Genomic DNA, 24,666 nt, shown 5'->3' on the forward strand with positions numbered 1-24,666 from the left:
TTTTAGGTTTTGTGCAAAACATGAAAGGTAATAGAATAAGCACAGAGGATAGCACATGAACAGTAACGATGGACATGTTTCAGTAAATTGAAAAAGGAGTTTTGCAATAGGTTAGCTTTGCCTAATTGCTGATAACATTTCTGATTATTGGAGGATGAGTGAACATAAGTGTCAGAATTAGGGTTTTATTTATGTAAATTTACGCTGTAGTAGTTCTAAATATTTTAATAGCTGTTTCAAACATACTCTTTCCCTTCACTTAGCAACCATGACTGATGAGCTGTAATTTGGTTCTGCCTCACTGTAGAGACCAACATGAACCACTTCCCCCTCAGTCTCATGTACTTTACCTGTTTGCTTTCACAGTGCAAGAGCCTTTCTTGTACAATGTGGAATGGAACGGAAAATATGTATCTTATCCCTTCACGCAGTGATAAAGAGGATTTATTACATTTCTGACTACGTGGAGTAGGAAGGGTCTGATGGATTCCAGTATGTCTAAGTAGAAGCAGCTCCTCTATAACAGAGGCCACTGCTCAGAAGCTTGTTGTGGCACAGGAAGGCAAAATCCACCTGACAGCATGAAGGAATGAGAGGGAGCTTTCACTCAGAATTACTCCTACCAGGTGTATTTGTGTGGATAAGCATGCTGTAGGATATCAGATAAGCCAATAAACAAAAGATCTGAATGAAGTATGTTTCTCCTTTTGCAGCCCCACAGGAAAATCTACATCGCTCTGGATTTCCTAGGAAGGTAGGAGACCTGACTGGGTCTCTAAGTAAACAGACATATTTTGTCAAGAAGTGGACCCATGTATTTTGGAAATGTTCGGCTGTAGCAAAGTGGTATTATATTTTACTTATGACCACGATGTGATTTAGTAAGCAATTATTTGTAATTATCGTAACTCTAACATAATTGCACTCACATACCAACTATTCAGCCTCAAGTAAATATTTGTTGTATTTTTGAAATACAGCTTACTACGAAAATTCTGGTAAAACGTATTACAGCAACTAGAAGAACATTTTTATGATGGCTATTAGCACTTCTGCTTATCACTGTAATACACAGTATGGGAGTTATTAGAAAGCTCACTGAAAGCTTGAACATTTGCACTGAAAAGAACAAACAGACATTTAAATTATAGCACAGAAAAGCCAGCTTTCAAATGCCTGGTAAAAACAACCTCTGCTCACAGACACACAGAATCTCATACAAAAGTGATGCTTCTAATTTTAGTAGGCATGTCGTATCTTCATTTTACTTCTTGTCTGCATGCAAAATCACACCAATCAGAGCAAATTTGAACAGTATGTTCCTGGCATTCTGCCATGCAGTATCTGAAGTGAATAAATGGCAAGGCAGTAGTGGGAATGAATGCCATTAAGCAGAGAAAAATGTAAGAACTACTTGCCAGAGCCTTTAAATGCCAGAGCTTTTAAAATGAAGGTAGTCAGCAACTAAAGGACAATCTGAAGCACTTCTTTATTCCCCTTTATGTGAACAATCATTTAAGAAATACCTCATTCATTATTTATTTTAATTAATTGCAATTCACAAAACATATTCTGAAATGTTTTGATGTCATTAAGCAGCTTCATGAGATGCCCACAGTTTTCTGATTCTAATGCAAAATAGAGCATGACATGAAATGCACTTTTCAAATCCAAGTGTTTCTTTTCTAAAGCTCAACTGTTGAAACTGGTTAGTTCTGTGAAGAATTTTGATTTTCAAGGGTATTGATAGTGGGATAAAGTAGCGAGATGACAGGTATTGTACTAGAGCTTTAAATCTTCCAGTTCATAAATACTACTGTATCTTCAGTGTGATATGAAAATGCAATGCTATAAAAATAATTGACAAACTCAGAACGAATAAGCAGCAGAAAAGCATGTTCAAGCTCTACAGAAGTTAGAGGGCTATTGGACTCAATTAGCAAAACTCCTCAGTTCCAAGGCTTAAGTCTAATGGCCTGTTAAGACTTGGTTGTCTCTACTTTCTACTTTTGGTATCAATTAAACTTCCTTTTCTTAGCTAGAAAATGATAATTGTTATCATGCTGTCTGAAGACTTGACCTTGTATATCCACAAAATAATGTTTAGATAACTGCATCTAGCTGGAATACAAGGCTAACTGGGAGCACTGTTACATGGGTAACAGTGGGCGGAAAAAAGCTTGAGACACCTTTGGTTTATGCTGCTTGTGTGAAATGTTTTAGGGCTGTCCAGTTGTTTTTTAATATAAAAGAGGTTAAGTAATTTATCCAAGCACTGAACAATACATTTACCAATGTGAAAGACTTTTTTTCACAAGGTAACTATTCATCCTCCCCTGATCTTATGAGAGACTTGATCTGAGATCCCATCAGGAGATTTATATCTGTAGATTATGATAATTAAACCTGTAGTATCACAAAGATGTATTCTCTAGGATGTTTCCTAAAGACTCAATACTGTAATTTCATACTATATATTAGAAATTCTTACACCACTAAAATACTTATTGAAAAATAACTTATAAGACGTGGTTTTATGCTACACTGCCAAGATACTAAAGAATACGTCTTTGTTAATATTATTCTTTGTTTGTATAATTTACATATTATGAATATTAAACCAAGTATGTACCTCTGCAGCAGCTCCAGACTCAGAATCAGCATAGATTTGGTGTCTTTAATAATGTAACACGAAGAGATAAAGTATAATATCAAATAAGATATTATAAGGTATACTAGAATGCCTTCTCTTACCTTGACAGCATATTCCCATGTCATAGAATAAGAACAGAAACAATCAAATTGCCATTGACAAAGAAGAATATATCAAATTCTATACAGAAGATGAACACGTAAGCGAGACCAATTACCTTCATTCTCTGTAAGGACATTTTGAAGGCCATGCAGTCTAGACAGAATCACTCTGTTATTTGTATGGTAGCATTATCAGCATTAAGAAAAACCTGATACTTGGCCCATATTTTGATTTTTTAATATTGAAATAAATTGAATTGTGAAAACTTGACCAAAGCATATGGCAGCAGGCCATGATACTTGCTGTGATTTTGTTGAATTTTACCATAATTCCAATGAAAAGGTTTGCAGATTAGATATGTGAGAAGACTTCTACTCACTGCTTTTGTAACTGCATAAATACGGGCCTATAAGAACGGTGTATATACATAAATAAATGGTTAACTTACATGTACCATGTGAGAATTATGTTCATTTTCTGGCTCCCTAATAGATTTTTTTTTAGCTGCATTTTTAATTCCATTGGAAGAAAAGCTCCTGTCCACAAATATGAGGATGCTCCAAAAGTGATGCCTCCTATTTTGTTATGTTGGCCCATGACATCAGAGGTGGATGCTGATGGTATGGCAGTAGAGCTTGAACCTTCCCATCAATATTCTCTTATATTTTCTTGCCTACATATTATCAAGGTATGCTACCACTATTCTAGCAGACTAAATCCCATGTTGATTTATCTACAACAAATGCCTTTTCATATGTATACTTCTTAGATAAGCATACCTAGCACTGTGACTCATTATGTTGTCCACAAAATGCTGCCTTTAAATCTAATGGAAGAAAAAAAAAAGGAAGTTGGGCCTGTAAATGACTAACTTTTTTAATAAACAGTCCTAGTTTACTAAGCTCTTTATATTTCCTCTGTATTTTTATTACAATGTTCAATACACATATATTAAGAAAATTCCTGGATTGCAAGTAATGGATGCACGTTCTTAAAAATTAATTAAGGTAGTAGACTTCATACTGCACATTACAACAAAAAAGAACTGCTATGAGGAACAGTTTTACACTACAGCAGCTCCATTCCTTACTTTCATCACTCTCAATGCAAGCAGTCTTTAACAAGAAACTCAAAAAAGTCAGAAAGAAATGAGTATCCAAATGATAGCAGGACTGAAACTGGCAGTATGTATGGCATTAAAACTTTGTATCTTACCTATATTCACAGACATCTTCCACACAAAATGCATGTCAACACTTGTCATCTAAAAACAGCCTCAAGATCAGGCCCAGAATACAGACAACTATCCAAGAAGGTCTAATAGGTATGCCTAGGCATACCAAACTGCATACCATTATGAAAGAGCAGTGTGTAATATGCGTATTACTTGTTGGTCCAGTTTTGGTGCTATTCTGAATGCAGTATATGCAGTATCTATACAGAGATATACTTCCCGTTACCAAGTACGTACACTAAATCAGTCAGTGTGAAAACATCTCAAAGGCTTATAGCAGAATAAGGATTTGGTGAAGGACGTGTAATCTTTGAACTTTCTAGACAGAAGAGGGAATATCCAAATTAGGAACCATTTGTACTTCTCTGCTACCTGGAGTCTACTGAGGACCTGAACATTTTCACTCTTCAGGCTTGTGGTGCCACTATCTTTTTGCTCATCACCTCACCTTTGGATAAACAGGAAGCATCCCTGATGGTTTCCCAGTCCCTTCAAACTTCAGTCTTATTTGTATTTCAGTATTTAATCAATGTCAGACTAGAAAGGGGGAAAGTAAGACTCTTAGAGTGAAAGAACTCAGCGAATCATTGCAGTTCAATTTGAAGCCAGTTGGCATCTTCAGAAATCCAGTGTTACATTCACCGCTGAGGCAAGCTGTGGCTTCTTGGTTTTAGCTTTGTTGCATTTATACAGATTATAAGAAAATTTATTCATAGATTTGATTACAGTTCAATTACAGATTCCTTCAGGAAGCCAGATTGAGATTAGTTCACATTATCTTGACTTTGAAAGGAGAATTCTACTCCAATTATTGTCATTTCCTAAAGTAGTTTCTGCTGGAGAAGGTCAGTCTAAGACCTCTCATAAAAGCTATTAGAAGGACAAACACTTAAGAAGATTGTAAAAATGGGAAATAACCATCATACTTCTCACATAAAAATCTAACTACATGTAAAGTACCTCTGTAATTAATGATTTCTGTTCCAAGCACTGGGGTCATCTCCAGAACTGTGATGAAGGCCTTGTCCATAGATGTTAATGGGAACGGAGACATGCGGTGTCTTCTTGCTACCTTGGTAATGTCAACAGCACTGTGACCTGAAAAGAGAGCACTATGGTTATGTATGCCTTTATGCGTAGATGTAAACAGTGATGTTCATTTAAATCACTTTGCTGGAATACATTAAGCACTTTGGGGTAAATTAATTGAGTTACTTATCACATTTATGACAGACGCTGGGAAGGTATTGCATCAAAAGGGAGATTAAATACAAAAAGCAGTTAGCAGTGAAACCATTCATAAAAATGTATATCCTTTCTTGTAATGAAATATACACCAGAAGTCTTGATACGCATAAAAGGATCAGTTAATCAGAAACAGAGGTATTTCAAGAAGGATGCAGTATCTAACATGGTGGATGATAATCTGAAGCCAACTCTGTTCCACTTCTCAGGAGAAATTATTCACTCATTCCATTCTTTCTAGATTGTTTCCACAACCTTCTGATGGGCAGCTGCAATCTGACAGTCAGAATCAGACCTGCTGAGTTCCATTATATGTTCTTTTTCTCCATTTCCCATTCAAAATCTGCAATAATGTCCTTGGAGAGAAATTTAATATACCATGCCTTTGACTCTAATGGTCTACAGAAGATTCTGTATGTCACAACTTAAACACAAACCACATTTCTTCCCCAACTGTGACTAAGCCCCAACAAAACAAGCAACTGTATCAGACATTAATGTCAAAATTAACAAAGAAAAGAGACATTAGCACTGGCAGCGTATAAAGGCTGGAAATTTAAAGCGGTTGTTGATGCTGTTCCAACATCTGTAAATAAGGATTTCTAATACTGTCTTTAAAACACTGGCAACTCAGAAATCAATAAGGATTTTACTGATTTAGCATAGATCATTACTACTAGTAGTATATGTATAATCATGCTCCACAAACACATATTAATACACTGTGCACAAATGAAACATAACAATGGACCTTGTTCCAGTGAGTTTGCAATGTAATTTAAGATGGGAGTCATAACAACAGACAGTGTTTCAAGTCAGTGGGCATCCTATCTATGGGCAAGATTTTGTAGTCAAAGTGACTGCAGGATAAGTGATGTTTAAATTCTGATGTGAATGAAGATAAAACGATTGATCAATAGAAGTTTGCTTTCCCCAAATACAAGGAAGAAAACGTGAAAAAATTGTTTGAAAATGAAGCCAGCAGGGTATGTGCTTTCTTAATGCTGAGAGAGAATAAACAAGGGACAACAAGCTTTGAAAGATTCTGAAATGAAGATGAGCAACAAAAGTGAAGGAACTATTGCACTAATGCACAAAAGAGTAAAAGATACAAGACAAAAGATTAAGAAAATGATATTTTTAGAAATATCTTGAATGGATCTGCCTGTAACAAGAGGGTATTTGTGGGAGCCAAATGAGTTGATCTAGAAATACAAATGAAGAACCTTGAGAATAACTTCAGATTGAGAGGAAAAGTCCTATCTCAAGATCTGTATAGAACAACTCTGCAAGAAATATGCACAGACTGCAGAAAAATAGAGCAAAGTGTACGACATAGATGAAGCTCAAGTAATATCAGTGTAGAGTGCTAAGGGGGACTGTGTTTGGCCCATAGTGACTGGTAAAACTTACTGGGGGATGGCTAAGAATCAATGTTAGAGACATGCAAAACAAGACACCTTTACAGAGTAGGGAGATTTCCACATACAGAGTGGCTGAATTTGTGTTTGATGGGTCACAGTAAGGTCTAAAAGTATAAAGAAAGGGGATCAAGGACACAGCTCTGTAGAACAGCAGAAGAAATCTGGAGATTTCCAGAAAAAAAGGTGATTCTACACAAGTCTTATTGAAAGAGCTGTTGGAATATTAAGAAAAGACCAGGAAACTGGCAGCTTAAAGACAACAAAACTGAATTATGGAGCTTTGGCTATGAAGAGTATAATAGGGACTTTAACAAGAACTGCTTCAGAGAAGTACAAGATGTGGCAAGAATTCTATGTAAAATGAATCTAAAATATCATCAGCACTTGGCCACCTTCCCTACCCGGACAACAAGAACAACAAAATGACATTAAAGCATCATGAGGTTTCATGCCTGGCTGTACGCAGAAGACATCCTCAGTAGAGTTTCTCACAGTAGTAAGGCCCGCCTGCAATTCTAATGTACATTTTATACACTGATTATGGTTAATGATTGATTTCACTTGGCTTTACTGGCGACGTTCCTCAGCGTGCTCAAAGGATCTAAAAGTTGTCTGTCTGCCATTTTTCAGTCCAGTTGTATTCTTTAATTGACAATTTTTATCTCATGTATTTCTGTTCCCATTTTGATCATCCTTAATATCTTCCCAGTTTCTTCTGTCTCTACTCACTTGCTTTTAACTCATTTCCATCCATTACTATCCTACTAAGCAGTTGCTAATTCGTAATTATTTCTAAAACAAAATCAATTATTTTAAGATAGTATTAAGAAATTACAGAAAGCACAGTTAATAATGACACGATTTTGCTTTGCAATAGCTTTCTACTTATCCCGTTTTCTCCTGTCCATGCCTTCACATTCTGGAAAAGAAACCAGATGATTGTTCTAAGTGTAGTTTCCTATAAAACAACCGTGCAATCTTATATTTTGCTGAATCAGTAATGTTTGTCTACACAAAACTTCTTTCAGCACTGTTCAAATCTGCTATGTGAGAGATTTAGTTAATTCATTTTTTGCCATTAACACAGTAATGATCTTTCAGGGAAAGAAGTGGAGACAAACAAAACTGCTGACTTAATTCCAGTCCCAGGAAAGATTCTGAAAGAAATTATTCAAACAATATCTTTGTAAGTACTTAGAAGATCATGTGATGATAAAAGCAGGTGAATTTGTCTAGCACAAACAACTTCTAACTCATTTAATTCCTTCCCTTAACATAGTAGTTGTCATATCGAGGAAGTGAGAAATAGTTGATCAAATATAATTTAGCTATACTAAGATTTTTCACACTCATAAACGTAAGTTTCTTATCAAGCAAACTAGCGAGAAATTATCAAAATTATATTGTAAGATGCAAGTGTAACTAGTGGAAAGGTGCATTCCAAGATTCAACAACAATTTTTGCATTCTCATGCCTGTATTTTGTTAGAAACCTCATAAAAATGAGGAAATTGAAAATAAAGCATTTCTGAAGCACAGAAAAAAAAAGTGTCCAAGCTCCCAGACCTTTCCCCGCATACATGTCACTGAAAAAAAATCTGCTTAGCAACAATGTGCTGCTACAAAAGTAATGCCTCCAATTTTATTATGTTGGCCCACATTGTCAGAGGTCAGTGTTCATGGTATGGCAGAGGTTGAACTTTCCCACCAACATCCCATTATGAAAGTGGTGAAAATGCAGAGCTAAAGTTGGTGACTACACGGAAAAAATAGTGCTCTGTAGTGAGAACGTGCCGCCCTTTTGTATCTGTTGTAGTTCCCATGGAAATAAATAGGAGGCATCACTTTTGCAGAGACCCATGTACCTCCAAGAAGCGCACTGATTAACTTTTTTAACTGGTTAACAGTAGGAACTGTGTCAGTAGCTACTCTAAGAACACACACAAAAAAAGAGAAACCAAACTCCTTTCCTGTTGTTCCTCTGTACTGCCTACAGGATTAAAAAACTTTTGTTTCACAAATAAACAGTAAAATATGCATTATTTTACACTAGTTGCTACTACAATACTTTTGATAAAGTACTATTTTATAAATGATGTATAAAAAATCCTCAAGTTTATTTTTAGAAAGAATTTTGTCTCTATGGAAACACACTTCTCTTTAGAAACAATAGTCTTTTCCAGTAAACATGTTTACATGTTTGTGTTCTACTGCTATATCAAATTCACTGCTAACTACTTGAGAAAATAACATTTGACCTTTTAAAGCCATCTTGAATGAATTCAGAGGTTTCAAATGCTTTGAATGTTGTTAAGCGCACAACATCAAATTTGGAGCTCTGTGTCTAATCCATGTCATTTGTTTAGACAAAGGTTGTGGTAAAATCCAGTTAGAAAACTTCTTGAAAACAGATCAAATATCCTATTTTCTGACAAGGAAACATTGTTTCAGCAGTAACACCCAGTATTTATACAAGAGAAACAAAAAAACACTCAGAAATAAGCATTCCTTCCGTTTAGCGCTTAAATGAATAACCTTAATGGACAAAAAAACGAAGATGCATGTGTAACTACAATCCTTTATTCATTTGTTGTCCTAGAAACACGTGCTAAATTTTAGTTTCAAGGCATCACGTAGATGACATTAAATAACTCCTCAGACCTTCCCAAGTATCTTTCACAAATATCAGATGACTACCTACATTAAGCAGCATTTTATAAGACAAAATGATCCTCTAGCATTGAAGCAGCTAAGTCAATTGGTTGTATAATGCAGAAAATTCCTGACAGCTGTCTTTCCTATCATCAATACAGTTTCCTATGTATGTTGTTTTATATGTATATTTATGGTTGAATAAATTTTAAACTAGGAAAGACTCCCATAAAACAGAAATTAAAGGCATTTAACAAATTAGAAACCAGGTCATTTAGCACAAATCTGAATTCTTAACCTTTTTGTTATTTGATTGGGTTTTATGTACTCCAACTGAATTTCTGTACTGAATTTCACATTCAGGTATAAAAATAAAAATTGTGTATTTTCAGCTTGAGGTTTTTATCATCTTTGAGTGTTGTTTCTTTATGTCCTTGCACACACCTCCACACACAGCATCATTTACAACAATACATCATCACAAACAACAGGGACCTCAGTGTAATCAGAAAAACAACGTGAGAAGAAAAATTAGAAGGCCACTATCAATTAATATGTGAGCACTATAAGCTATATACACTTTTATTTTCTTTCTGAACTGAAATTCATTCCCTTAAGATATTAAATTTCATTCCAGCCTTATCCTTCTCACCTGACTATAATTTGCTGTCTTGTGGGTAGTGCTAGTTGCACAACACAGATACGAAGTTTCAGTACTTACTTGCTCGGAGGATGTTCTCCTTGCTGCTGCACCTAGACTGGACCTGCAGAGAGAGCACAGAGCCTATGAGCTACAGAAGTTAACAAGAATGCAAAATACAGAGATAAAATGGGCAAGCTCCTGGGATCTAAGACAGAGGCTCTACATATTCTCAGCAGCATTTGTCCCTACCCTACAAGAAATAAATATATTTAAGCACAAGTGTACTAGCTGATGATCAGAATCTAATGCAGGCAATTTAAACTTTCCCTTCAAGAAAAACCCAAGATGGCCTAAGGACAGATTAATAGAGCAAACTCAAAGAACACAGCAATTAAAATTATTTGTTAAGCTCCAGTTTTAAAAGAAAAATCCACATTTTTGTGTACAATTGCCATTAGAGTAATTCTGAATCTATGTCCTCTGTTTTATGATTAGACAAAAACTATTATTGCCCAGTGTTAAAATTCCATTACTGATAATGTACAGGTACTTTATAGAATTAAACTGGTTCTGAAAATATTCAATAATCCTTCTTCAAATTGCACAGACAGCTCACAGTTGTATAAACACTCCTGTCTGGAGCCAGATAAATTTTCTTCGTTCTTTCTGTTCAGTTAAAAGAAATGTTACATTCAGTATGGATTTCACAGTGCAATTCTACTTTAAAGTAATAGTAATAATAGTAATAGTAATAGTGTGAGAATGACAACTGGTTTCTCAATAAATCCCCTCCCTGAATGCTTACTGCCACTGTGCTATTCCAGATAGGTATGACTGACTGCAGTGAAACTGGAGGATTCACGCTGGTCTTATACTCTATTAACATGGGATATTTAGAGTTCCATCTGGTTACCATGATTTTTAAAAATATGTTTTTGAAGTGTATCAGTCCTGTAAACACAACACAGTTTGAACTTTACTGAAATGTCAGCTCTTGATAATTTTCAAGTTTGAAAAGATCCCACTCTATATACTAATACTGGGTGCAAGTTTTTAGACAGACTAATTTGAACAGCAATCTGCCTTATGACAGGCCAGCTGACCGGGCTGGTGAGACCTGAATAAGGAGATCTTTTTGTGGACAAACCCCTGGCTGCATACAGGCTAACACAAACTTCACAGGAAGACAAACCACTAAGAGTATGAACTGAATCCTTCTCGTTTTTACTTTAGTGACAACTGCATTGCTAAATTTCTGGGAGGAATAATAAGCAAGACTAAGTACAAATAGTAAAAGAAGCGGAATAGCACAGGTGACACTTGAGGGTGCAATTTTCCTTTCCAAACTTTTATATTTGCTGAAAAATGAAGGAATGGATCCAGATTATTTTTAGACTACAGTTAGAATTTGTAGGTAAAGAAAACTTGTTTTGAATGTGAATATGTATGGTCTGACGATTAATGAGGAATGATACACACTCAGCCCCTAAAAGACTGTCTTCATAAAGAAACAGCCATTTAAGGCTGAAAAGAGCTGTGCCCCATTTCTAGACCTCTTTCTTCCGTTCCACAGCAGCTTGCCCCAAATGTGTATTCACATAAAAAATCAGATTCTACAGCGCAACACAGTCTATTTATTGTAATGGAATAACTTATGGAAAGTAATGTTGCAACTTAGAGTGGATTATGGTGTCCTTTCCTGAAAAAAAACTGTTGTCTAAAAAAAACCACAACAAATCAAAACCAAAGCCTCCCTCCTTCCCACCAAAAATACTACACAAGAAAACTGCAAACAAAAAATTAATGATGCCCAAATTTGGCCCAGACTTGTTTTATCAAATTTCAAAGGTATGACATGAACTCTCATTGAAAGAAGTAAAAGAAGTATTTATCTGTAATTTACCAAAGGACAATTCTGGACCAAAAGGATGGTATAATGATTGGACAGAAAGCACAACAGAGAGAGGCACAGAGTGAGAGAGAGAAATAGAGAAGCAGGATGGGACGTGGCAAGCCAAAAGACGGTGTATGCCAAAGAAGACATAGGTCTATATGTGTAAGACTATTGTATAGAATGGAAGAGGCTCTCTTATTTCTCACTGCAAACCATATGAAAAGAGAAAACGTGGAATGTGCCTGCTGCAAAATAACCAAGCAATTCAGCAAACTGCAGAACGAAACTCAGTGAGATAATGTAGTCCTAAAGAAAAAAAGGCATAAAAACAAAAATACAAAACACAAACTTTGAAACGATCTACTAAAATAAACTAAGTAAAATATGTGATCCAAAGGACACAGATTAAAGCTACTAGAGAAGGAGGAAAAATGTTAGCAGACAAAGACAGTGCTAAAGAAGTAAAATGGAAGTCAAGAGAGAGTCTTCAACAAAGTGGAGGAACAGAAGGAGCCCAAACCCATAGCGCAAAGCAATGTTTGCGAATGGAAAACAGCTCCTTTGAGCAGTAATAGTTACTCTCGAGTTGTAGCCTCTATTCCTCCTGAGTTCATCTTTAAGCCCTTCCAACCTATAGTGGAGCTAGTGTATGGACAAAAACAAGAGATTTATAATGAACAGAGCAGCTGAGATTTGCAGATCAAATCTTCTAATATAAAATACGTGCTGACAAAGTTTTGCTCTTACAGTGTCCAAATGACATGGTAACAACAGACAGCTTGCTTCACACAGCTGCCTACAGGTCATTTTTTTTAAATTCTGTGCACACAGAGGACTTCAGTGACAAATTTAAATTTACTTTTTGATTTCTTACAACCGACCTAAAGTTTACATTTTATCACTCACCTGATGGGTAACACATGCAGTATGAGAAATTATTTGCTTCCCACAAATTTTAAAAGCAGCTGTGGAAGAGGAATCCATGACAATAAAATAAAAGGCTTGACCAGCTAGACTTGATTGTTTCCCAACCTATACTCACAGCTGCAGAATACAAACCATGTTTTTAACATAACTGACATCAAAATTATTAAGTAATATTTGCTTGTTTAATATGAACTTCACATCGATATCCTAAACGCTATTTTAAAATAAAACTGCAGTAAAATGTAGTTTTGAATAAAACGCGCAAGTTTTCTAACACACAGAGTTTTAGCTGTAATGGAGCTTTGTATCAGTGCTCTAAGTGCCTTTTATAGTACTCATTATTTGTTTTAATACTTCATTTGTGACATTTACAAAAGAAAACTATTATTTTCACAGCTATTGCAAAGTGAAGAATCCATAACACGCTGCACATAGTACCATGACTGAGTGGGGCAAATGATCAGTAATACTGTTATCTACTATAATTATTCTCATTGACAGGCAGTTACAGAAATAATATGCTGTGGCTGTCTCTCCTTACACAGGGAAACTGTAGTTTTATTGTTTATCCATTCTACCACGCCTCAGCTCACAGTGTAACATGGCAGAAGATACAGCGGGCTGTCTTTCAGTTCCATTCTCCTGCGTAGTTCAGGCAGAATGTAACAAAACCTAAAACAGTCAACTCACATTACTTTTTAACTTTTTTTTTTTAAAGCAAGTTGAAAATTGGATTTTATGTTCTTTAAGATATAATTTTATCATGCCAGAATGTAGAGTAAGCCTTCTCCCACAGGCTGAGGCATTAAATAGAACATGAAGAAAAGTACTCAAAACTAAATTAAGGGAATGGTAAAATAAAGAAACCTGCTGACAATTTCTATCAATCACAATTGGTCTGAAAAAGGAAATTAATGACTGCACTAAATTGGATTTATATAAGTCTATGTGGTATGTTTTACTGCAAATAAAAGTAAAAAAAAAAAAGTTACAAGAAAAACAGAAAAAGACACAAAGAAAAGTTTATGCTACAAGTGAAAATCTTGAGTGAAAAATAATAATAATAAAAAAAAAACGAAAAACCCTTTAACACTTTACCATGATTATAAGGAACGGTGAGATAAATTACTTACCTTTTATAAGTCATAACAAGATTAGCACAGAGTATTAAAGTCAGCTCTTCATTATGGGAGGTGCAATTAGAAGCCGTTGGTTATAATAAAACAAATTGCTACACAAAGATGAAGAGTTTCCAGCCCAATATGAAAAGCTAACTCTTATGCGAGTACATTTCAACTCAGTTGTACAACATGAAGAACAGTTCAGAACAATGACACCAAAACATGATTTATCACCAAAAGAAAGAGCCCATTTCTCAATGTACAGAGATTGTAGGAGACTAACCCATGATCTTTATCATTTATGGGAGAGCACAGTGCTCTGCTTTTAAGAAAGCATGCAGAATGTGGAACCACCAGCAGAAACCCAAACATACACAGACACAGAGGACCAAGGTACAGGAAAGATAATGATTTTGCCAAGCTGTAATGAAGGAAGCAGAATACAAAAAGCACAGCGGCAGTTAACGCTTTAGGAGCTCCGTTCCTCTAACAGTCTCCTTAACGCCAGACCCGTTTAAGAGGTGCTGCATACACTATAAGTGAGCAGCTCTATAACTCGTGTAATCTCTATGTGAAACTTCAGTAGTAATACGAAGACACTTTACTCTGTGGGATGTAGCTGCTTTTTCTAAGTGTGATTTACCTAAGAGGCAGAACAGGGGACAGGCTACTGAATAGCCCTTCAGTACAGAACACTACTGTTTCACATCAGTGTTACTTAAAATTTTATACTGCTAAACATTTGAGTGGCAAGAAATATCTTCTTGCCATACACACTGCAGTGGCTAAATCCTCTATCCCCCTGATAACAGCAAATATTAATCATTAATATATTTTCAAAAAGGAGAAGCACTGTTGGTGGTGAATCTCCTCACCAAAATTTAGAAATGAACAATGTTGTAGTCTACAAGTGGAGTTACTCATTCAGTCACTTGAAAGATACAAGCAAAAAACTTTTGAAGGCAAAATCACTTCAGAAGCAGATTTTTGCTGCTTATTAAGTGTTATGCTTAGTGGCCTGGACACTAAAGAAAAGTCACCTTCAAACCTGGAATATGCCTTCCTACCTCCAAATTCTTTTTTCTGAGTTTTTTTCCTAGTCTCCCACCTCTTTATGTAAAGATTTATTTGATTTTGATCCTTGTTTTGCAGTAGACTATAAACATGTGACATTTTATGGCCAGATTAGTGTTCACACTAACCACTTTTCAAACAGGACAGTGGAAGTGGATTGATGAACGCACCACAAAAACAAGAGGGTTGCCTTGGTTCCTTTCACTGGAGCAGTAATAAGAGACATTATCCAATATTTGAAACAAAATAAGATCAAAATGCAAAGGACAGTCTTCTGGGATGCAAATACAATAACGATTATACATTTTCCCTCACTTGGAACTGGCCTTGTTCTGAAGAAGCAAAATAAAAAGGTTTTACTAAAGGAGGTTTCAAACAAAATCTTACGCATCAATTAAAACTACATGTGAAAACCTGCCTAAATGATAGAAAAGAAAGAACTCTGATACGTACAGCAAAAAAGGAAGCAAAATAGTAAACTGCTGGTCAAGAAAGCAAACGGGAAAGCAAACTACTGCAAACTGACAGCATAGACTTGATTAATAGCTGAAAATAAAAAGAGGCAAAGAAAAAAGAAGTATGTTATTTCTTCTCAGTAGTTTTTATGATTTACATTTAGAATCACAGAATCGTCGAGTGGTTTGGGTTGGAAGGGACCCTTAAAATCATCTATTTTGTTTATATGAAGAAAAAAACAAGAGCTAGATTTTGTTTTTAAGAGCATGAGACACCAAACGGATATGTTATATGAACAACAATGGAGACAAAGAGCAAGTTTCTTGACATTTTAGGGATTGCTTAGGACTCATTCAAGATCATGCTGTTTCTGTTCAGAGAAGCAACAACAAGCAGTATGCACAAATCTGAAGAGAACATGCATCTTATATAAGCTAAGGCCCATTTTAAATCAAGACATAAAAATTAATGTCAAAATAGTTTCTGCCTAAGCTCTAATGTACATTTCTAAACTGTGCTAACAGAATCCAAGCAGGATGTGTAAGGCACAAAAAACTCCAGGAACACTGTACTTGGTTAAAATAAAAATCTTACTGCTTGTATTACTGACTGTGAACAAGATCTTTATTTTTTTGAAGGAAAATCTTGAGAAATACCCAAATGTCCTGGAAATATTATGCAATTTGAGAAGTAGATTGTGTAAATAAAGGTAGAGTGAACAAATTTTATTTCCAAAGAGATATAAGAGTTGGGGATTTCTGCTGCCCTTCACCCTTGCTACAGAAATGGGAATTATTTGTGTAGCATATTGAACATCATTAAAAGAATACATGTTTTTATTGAAAAGAATTCTGAAAATTTAACCAATGTGACAGAGAGCCTTTATACTTGCTCCCAGTTTTTCTCCATCTTTTATTCCCCATCTTTTCAGGGCAGTACTAGAAAAGGAATGACTTGGCCACCTGACAGCTCTACTTTCTCTTTCAGCTAAAAATGATACTAACTGCTTGGCTTACACATGTACCTGCTACTAAAAACAATTACTTGTTTAAAAGCATTAGTATGAGACAAAGAGAAATCTTAATTAACTCAATTGCTGTATATATGTGTGAATACATACATATGCAGGTGTTTATATTTTTAAACTCTTACTGGCTTTATCTTGAATATGAATTAATAGCAGGCCAATGGGAAAAATAATTTATAGTATTATCTGTCATGTGTAACACTGTACTTAGATAACCTGCATTTGTTAAAGAACATTTACTGGTAAAGCAAGACAAATACTCTCCTTGAATTCCTTCCTTTGAAATACCTTACTTGGAGCTTTGAGAATCTTGTACACTGTGAAACTGTCCTGCTGCCTTTCAGTCTTATTTTGGCACAGTCTCATATCCTGGCAATTTGACTGATCAATCAGCCACAGAAGTGAGTGCTAGATGTCCGAGTTACATTCTGCCTAACTGGTGTTAAGACTCTTTCAACTTCTTGCTCATTCCAGTTCAACTGTCTTTTTAAGCTACTGTCAATCACATGAGCTAAAAATACAGAAGTGATATATAAAACTCCTGTCCTCAAGCACACTATAAATTATTCCCTAACCCTTGACATACAATAACAAGATTGACATTTTAAAATAAGTTTCATTTCTATTAGAAGCTTTTTCTTTTACATGAAATTTCAACTGACTTCTCTTCCCTGATCCAGCAACAGCCAATACCAATGCACCATGAAAACAACCCAATTTTCAAGTTACTCCAAACACATCAACTATTTTTCTTGAATGGTGTAAACATCAAAGTGATTTTGTGACTTCTAAAACAATTTTTTTTTGTTCAAAAATGACCAAATAGCATCACTAAGTTAAACACTTAGCAGTTATGAAATATTAGATCAATATTATGTGTGCAGCCCTTATTTTTCTTTGGACATGTAGGTGTTGTGATTCCATTATAATTAATTTCTGTAGCACTTCTGCGTAAGACATGATAAGGCTATTCCATTGTAATCTCCCTGTTCAAAAAGTGGTTTCATGTGTTACTTATTAAACACTATCCAAACTGTCCTGAATGGGGAATTACTGAAGACTCTCTCTGTGCTTTGTTCTAAAATAATAAATTTCCCTATACACATGAAGAAATTTATTTTTATAAAATCTTTGTGAGGCTGAGGGATAATTTTACTCTACAAACACAAAACTGAGAAATAGAGACATCTAGACTAAATTTAGCTTGACATGCCTACAGCTGGATTTATTTCAGAATGCAAAGCCCCTGAGCTGCTATTTATTTCAACTGCATTGGGAGTACTCAGTATACGTAAAAATCCTTCAATACATGTTTCATTAAGGACACAGAGAAAATGAGTAACTCTAAAAATGATTTAAGAAGGTTTTCCAGCATAAAACTCAAAGTTTGCATGAATACAGAGACAGAGAATGCAATAAAATCTTCCTTGGTACCCACTCAGGGCTTTCTGGTACAGCACCATGCTTTCTCTTCCAACAGCCAACTGTATCACCTTAACTGAAAGGAGGAGAATTGCACTCCTCATTCATCCCATCTGCTACATCTGGGATGCACTATTCAGTTTTAATATCAAGATATTGTCAGTATCTAAAAATGTGTTGGTAGTGAAGGGACAAGGTCTGTTTGGCACTTTGATTTTCTGCTGTGTTTCCACCTGAACCAAGGCCTTGACCCTTTTGATCCAAGGTCTTTGGGATTAAAAAAAGCATAATTTCACTGAATTTCGAAGAACTTTGAATCAAATTTCCAATTTCTAAAAAAGTACGAGACCTATGTTTGATGCTTATAGTCCAGCTTCCTGAAGCTGACTACTGAAGTAACGTCCTTTCCATTTGTTAGAAAAAAAATGAACACATGAACAGCAACAATAACATTAAAGGAATGATATGCTTTAAATGCCACCAGTCAGTGAATTTTGGGGTCCGGAGCCCACAAGAAGGGCATCAACCATTTTCTTCTGTTCTTAAAGCATTTCTAGAGTTATATTTCAGCTTCTCCATAGTTCAAAAGCAATTTTTTTGGACATTTTACTTATCATTCTACAAGGAATGGTTGAACAACACTTTTAATTCTATAAGCTGGAGCAAAGTATTTATTTCCCCACATGACTCTACACTAATAAAAATGTTCTTGGCACAGACATAGCTTAAGACTGTAAAGATGCTGTCTTTCTGGTTTTCAAAGAAAATTAAAACATTACCAACATATGATGTTGAATTTAATGACAGGATTTTTAAAATCTGCGTCACAAAATGTTTGTATGCAATTATATACATATCCAGAATCGACAAATAGGAAATGCTTTTTAAGAAATCACTTTTTAAATTTCAATGAGCAGCCATTTAGCATCACATGTGATAAAGAACTAAAATTTGCCTTACAAAGAAAGCATGTTCCCCACAGTTATGTAAAATAACATGATGGCTTTTTGCACAAATTAATTCATATTTATGATGTTGCTTAAGTTTACCATTTTTATTTGAGCTAGGAGCATTAAATTTGAAGTGTTTTGGGTCTAAGAGGAAGAATCAATAAAAAAAAGATGATGAAAATCTTACATATGATGTATACAGTCGTCAGACAAAACCTCAGACTTTTACATCTTCAAATATAAAAAAAAACACCATTCTTTTAAATTAAGATTCAAACTAAGAAGACGTAAGAAAAACAAAGCTTCAGTCTGTGAATTTATTTTCTGAGCAGCAAATTATCAGTACAGCAACCTCAGTGAAGAGCTATGTTTCTGCATGTCTGATCAAGCAGAAACACTCACTATACTCCTCTGAGAAGAATCCTTAAAATGAAATCAGAATCCTCATGGATGAATAACTTGATTTCAGAGAGTTCATAAGCCATGGAAAGGGGATGGGAACAGAGAAAATGCTGCACGGAGAACTGTCAAACACAGAGCTGGAGCTGCTGGGAGCTGAACCAAGAGAACAGCTGCAATGAGAGCTACTACTAGTCTAAGAGAACAAATGAATGACTAGCTTCTGAAACAAGCATTTAAGTGGTAAAATACAAATAAATGGTAAGCATACAAATAAATGGTAAGCATTCTATTCTATTCTGGTGAGCTGCCTGCGTCTGAATTGTTTTTAAAAAAACGGTATTCATAGCTCTCTGACTTGACCTAACTTGATTTCACATCTCTGCCATAAGGTGGGAAGGGAAAATTCACAAATGGAAATTTAACAGTGAAACAGAAACATTTGTCTTTTATTGAAAAAAAAAACAACCAAAGAATTCAAAGTTCAAGAGGAGAAGGATGGAAATTATTTATGAATAACTTGATTCTCATAATACAGAGATGTATAGAATATTATGTGGACTATATCTGTGATTTTATTATTCAGTTTCTTAGTGCCTATACTTCCTAATTGACACTTGAATTTTATGCATTCTCCCTTTGAGAAATGCAGTGAACAAGCATTTTACCAGAACAAAAATAAACCAAAAAAATTAAAAATTTGATAGGTTGAGTAGGTAAGTTTTAAAGCAATATCTTTAATAGGAAATATGTGTTTCAAAAGACCAGTTTTTACCACTGTTCTGAATGTTAGACAGTTCTCTCCATAAAGGAACCCATTGCTTGGAGTGAATATAGAAGTACAGAACAACAGAGCAAGTGCAAATCTTCTACAAGAGGGGTATTTTTTTCACAGAAATCACAAGGTAAGTACTATGCACAGTGAGACTGTAAGATTAAGTAAAACTTTGCCACTATTTTGAATGTAGAAATTACTGATGGTTCTAATCTAAGATGCAGTACAGTGGATGAACAAACATATTGCTTTTAAAGCGCAACTACAAATAAAGAAGCAGGCTTTTTAATTAAATTGATTAATTAAATGAATTCTTTTGTAAGATGGCAGTAATTGAAATTATTGATTTATACCTTGATAATTGCTGTAATGGACTTCTTGATGTAATGTGAAGTTTTCCTATACCTTCACACCTCAGCTGTCACAAATGTACTCCTTTATATGACATCTAGTTCTCATAGCAAGAATGATTCTCTGTTCTGGTTTGGCAAAAAGAATGCTATATAAGATATTTGTGCTTTAAAAGAATGAAGACAAAAGTAGTACAGCTGTTTTCAGTGGACAAGAATATTAGATCACTGGCTTTTCTAAAAGTTTTGCATTTTAATGTTTCCTGAGGAAACCAGGTTTCTCTAAAACTCAGAATTCTACTCCATTTGTTTTTTCTTAAGCCCAGAGGAAAGTACTACTATCAGCAAAGCAAAATGGAACAGAAAGAAAAACATAATTTAAAAAATATCAAATACCAAATAGAAAGCTTTGAACTCTTGTTCATGTCTAAAAGAGAAATACTTACAAATTCTGATCTTATTTAAAAACTCACCATTCCATTAGCAACTGCAAAAATATAATACAGAAAAAGAGGACTGGATTGTAGCAGTATAATTGCACAGAATCCCAAAGGATTAGCATATTCGTACTGGCTCTGCTACTTTCATTTTTGACCTGCAGATATCACAGAGACATAAAGGCATACATCTCTTCATGACAGTTTTCTTCTTTTCCAAGCTGAAGATCTTGTCAAAGAGCGCTACTAAGAACTCTATGGAGTTCATAAAGCAATGGAATAGACAACCCCAATTTAATGAAGCAGTTTTTCTTCAATGCATTCGTATTTTTATTTTAGAATCCAATTGTCTCTCATCTGTGTTTCTGTTTGAAAGCAGAGAATGGAGAGGGACTGGTTATTTTTACTTCACTTTGTCTCCCCTACCCAAGATTTAGTCTTAATTGCTGAAGAACAATCCGTGTTCATGTCATAAGAGTGATCTTATGGTAGAGAAAATAAAGGCACAGCTCCACTCTTTGGGGTCATGATCTTCCACATCCTGAAACACTTAAATGATGTCACCCTGTGACTGTAGTTGCTACATGAAGTGAAAAAATCACCAATTTTCTGATAAAAATTCACTATGAAATAATAATAATAATAATAATAATAATAATAATAATAATAATGGCAATATCTCTAGTGGATAAAGATTGAAAAGTTTTAAAAAGAAAAAGCAAACAAATAAATTTCTGTTCCAGAAATTACTATGCATTGCTATCTTTGTTTGTAAATTCATTATTTGTCTGATACATTTACTTCACAGAAGTGGAAGTTAATTGATATTAAAAATATGAACTTTGAGTTGCTCCTGTCAAGTCTGTTTAGTATACGCTTAAAATACAGTATAAGACAAGGGCATAAACACTGAATACAAAACCAACCTAATAAAGTAACCAATAACAAAACCATGTAATTTACTCATTATAACTGAAACTCTAAAGACCATGCATGACATTTCAATTGCATTTTTATTTCTTAGAATTATTTCATACTTTTCTTCCTGTTATTCTAACAATTTTCAAAAACAGCGTGAGAAACAGAATTTTATTGATGGAAATGTGAGTGTCAGACATTTTGGGTGGATATTCATTTAGAATTTTCCTTTCAATTAGGGTATATTCATAATTATATTAAAAAAGCAACAAACTTATTTAAGCATTCTATGGTGCCTAAGAATTGAATGGAGATCTTTTCAGTTATTTGACAATTGCACAGTTAATTATTGTAGATAAATGTATTCTTCTAACATTTTATCTGTCAAATTGCTGCTGGAAATCTGTAGTTTATAATACCACAATAAATTAACTCAAAAATTTTATTAATTAGTAATTAGTTAGCAATTCAGGGAGAATTACCATTGAAAAATGAATAAGAAAACCAATTCAAAAGAAGGACTAAGAAGTATAAGGAGTCGTAACATTCCCAAACCAGCACAAAGAAGCTGGCATACAACCTCGGTGCAAGAGTTAGAAAAGCCTTCTAGAAGCGCTGGATGCAGAATTCGCATATGGGCAGCAAACTTGAAGTGCGGGTCTTACCACACACACCTTATGGTTGCGCTTGAATCTGACTGCCAAAAGTAATCCCCAATGCTCTTAAGATAAAAATGGTATCTCCATCAAACCAATTATGCAGTGCAGCATATAAACGTTTTGTGCAAATATTAAAACAGATATTTAGAATCCTCTACCTAAAACTGAATTCTAGATTCTATGATGTTGGTTAATGCCTGAAAGTCAGAAGTGCAGTTCCCAGTCTTGTAGCACTACCTTCTTTACAATGGAGCCTAATTAGAAAGGAGGAATAGACTCTCATCTGTCTTTAGCTGGAAAGAACAAGACTTGGTTATTTACAAGGTTGTGGAGTATATACTGTATAGAATACTTTGATCTAGAAACTTAAGAATCTTCCTGCAGTCTGGACTTCTGAAGTTGTGAACTCAACAGATAAACTATGTATTACAGGAAACAGAATCTCCTCTTCTCTGAATACTTTGAGTACTTAATTCCTTATACTGGTACCTTTGTTCTTGTATTACCAAGTAAGATACAGAAGTCTCTATTGTTTAATTAACAATGATACGTAAACAATCAAATCCCATTAATCATTATACAGTCAATACACATTCCTAAACTATTTTTCTGGAAATAATTTACTTGCTGGAGAGACAAATAACAGAAAAATTTGCAGATCTTTTGTAACACAAGCCATTCAATAAGCCTAAATAAAACAGATAATGTCCCCTTTGCAAATCATTCTTTTTTCTTTTTTCCTTTTTCTTTTTTCTTTTTTTGAAGAGAAAAAAGGGGGTAGCTCTTCAATAGCATTTCACTGCCACTATACTTTTAACCGACAGATCAATAGTTTCCTTCATCAAGCTTTTAGCCAAAACACACAGCACATGCAGAAGCCAGAGGAGAGGGAGAGAAAGAAAGAGAGAGATTGATGCTGGTAAGAAAACGTCTGAGATACAAATAAATATAAAAAATGGGGCTACTGCATAATAGTACCTATGTGTAATTTTATAAATCAGGAGACTACAGACCTTCTTTGATTGGTCAGTCACTTTTACATTTTTACGAACAGTAATTTTAAGAAAGAAGCTGAACTCGAAGTACATCTAAAAAGTACATCTACCAGTGATCTGATCTAAATAATTTCTTAAGTGAACTACTGGTATTTAAATAAAATATATTGTGTTTTCTAACAACTGGATAAGGAGTAAATTAGAGATACATAATACACATATTATACTGTACAAGTGCTAATTTGGCACTGTTCCTAATTAATACTTCCACTTTTAGAAGGATCATTTAAGTACAACTGGTAACTCAAAAATTACCAGTATGAAGCTAGCTGGTTTTCGGGAAAGGAGGGAAAAACTATTGCATCTTGTGAACTTCAAAGGGAATATGAATTTAGATTATACCGTTACACAATTTTAGAGCATTAAAGCTCTACTTCTCTTGCAACATCAGAATCTCTTTTTAAAGAAATTCACTTTGCTTTAATTAACTAAAATCAGAGACAACTTCTCATTCTATTTAAGTGGAATTGTTAAGGTTCTTACTGAGAGTAAGGAGGTGGTTAGTACTACTCTTCTATAATGTCTAGAGTTCAGCAAAGCGTGGAAAACTGTGTTACTAAAGGTAGGCATAAATTTTTAAAAAAACCTTTCTGCCCATTCCTTTCAAATTAACATCAGTTGATCACATCCACAGTTTTACCAGTGTAAACTGGTGACAATAAAAAACAACCAGTAAAAAAAGATGCTTTTCTAATTATTGGTCTTTGAGATGAAAAATGGCCTTTACAAGGATATTTCAGTGAAGAAAATCAGGGAGCAAATTCTACCTCAAATTCTTCACAATGCAGAATGCACAGATCCCAACTTCGTCTTTTGATGGAAGATCTTTTATTTCTTCAATTAAAGATCTTGTAAGTAACAGCATAACAAATTCTCTGATAGTAAAACTCACTTTCCTTTCCGGCTACCTCAGTTCTAGAATTACCAGTGCATCCAATTCCAGAGCTTTTCTCAAAAACTAGAACTATAAGCAAATTTCTTAAGATGAATCTACGATGTCTCTTTCAGAAAAACATTGTCTTGCCTTCTTACATCTTCAAATAGCTGTAACTGTAAGAGATCGTCAGTTTCAACCAATTTGTTTTTATGGATCTGTGATCAGCTCAAACAGACTGTTCTGAAATGCAGAGGGTGTTATTTTGCCACCAAAGAAGAATGTATTCATGTTTTCTTGCACCTTCAGCTTAAAAGAAGGCAGTTGATGTCTTGCTCATAAGTTTTATAAGCATGAACTGATCAGCTGGAAATTT

The 24,666-nt window shown here is 34.7% G+C and overlaps 1 protein-coding gene across 12 annotated transcripts in view; it reads right to left on the minus strand.

Moving 5' to 3' along the window:
- GPHN (gephyrin) overlaps window positions 1-24,666 on the minus strand; it is a 227,754-nt gene that overhangs the window by 40,712 nt on the left and 162,376 nt on the right. For all 12 annotated transcript variants that reach the window (XM_031553589.1, XM_031553587.1, XM_031553583.1 and 9 more), the window contains 2 exons: window positions 10,031-10,073; window positions 4,950-5,087 (listed from right to left, as the gene is read on the minus strand). In XM_031553589.1, the coding sequence (XP_031409449.1) occupies window positions 4,950-5,087; window positions 10,031-10,073 (181 nt within the window). The remainder of the gene's footprint in view (window positions 1-4,949; window positions 5,088-10,030; window positions 10,074-24,666) is intronic.

The sequence above is a fragment of the Meleagris gallopavo genome, chromosome 5 (genome assembly GCF_000146605.3).
Source record: "Meleagris gallopavo isolate NT-WF06-2002-E0010 breed Aviagen turkey brand Nicholas breeding stock chromosome 5, Turkey_5.1, whole genome shotgun sequence".
In the NCBI taxonomy this organism is placed as follows: Eukaryota; Metazoa; Chordata; class Aves; order Galliformes; family Phasianidae; genus Meleagris; species Meleagris gallopavo.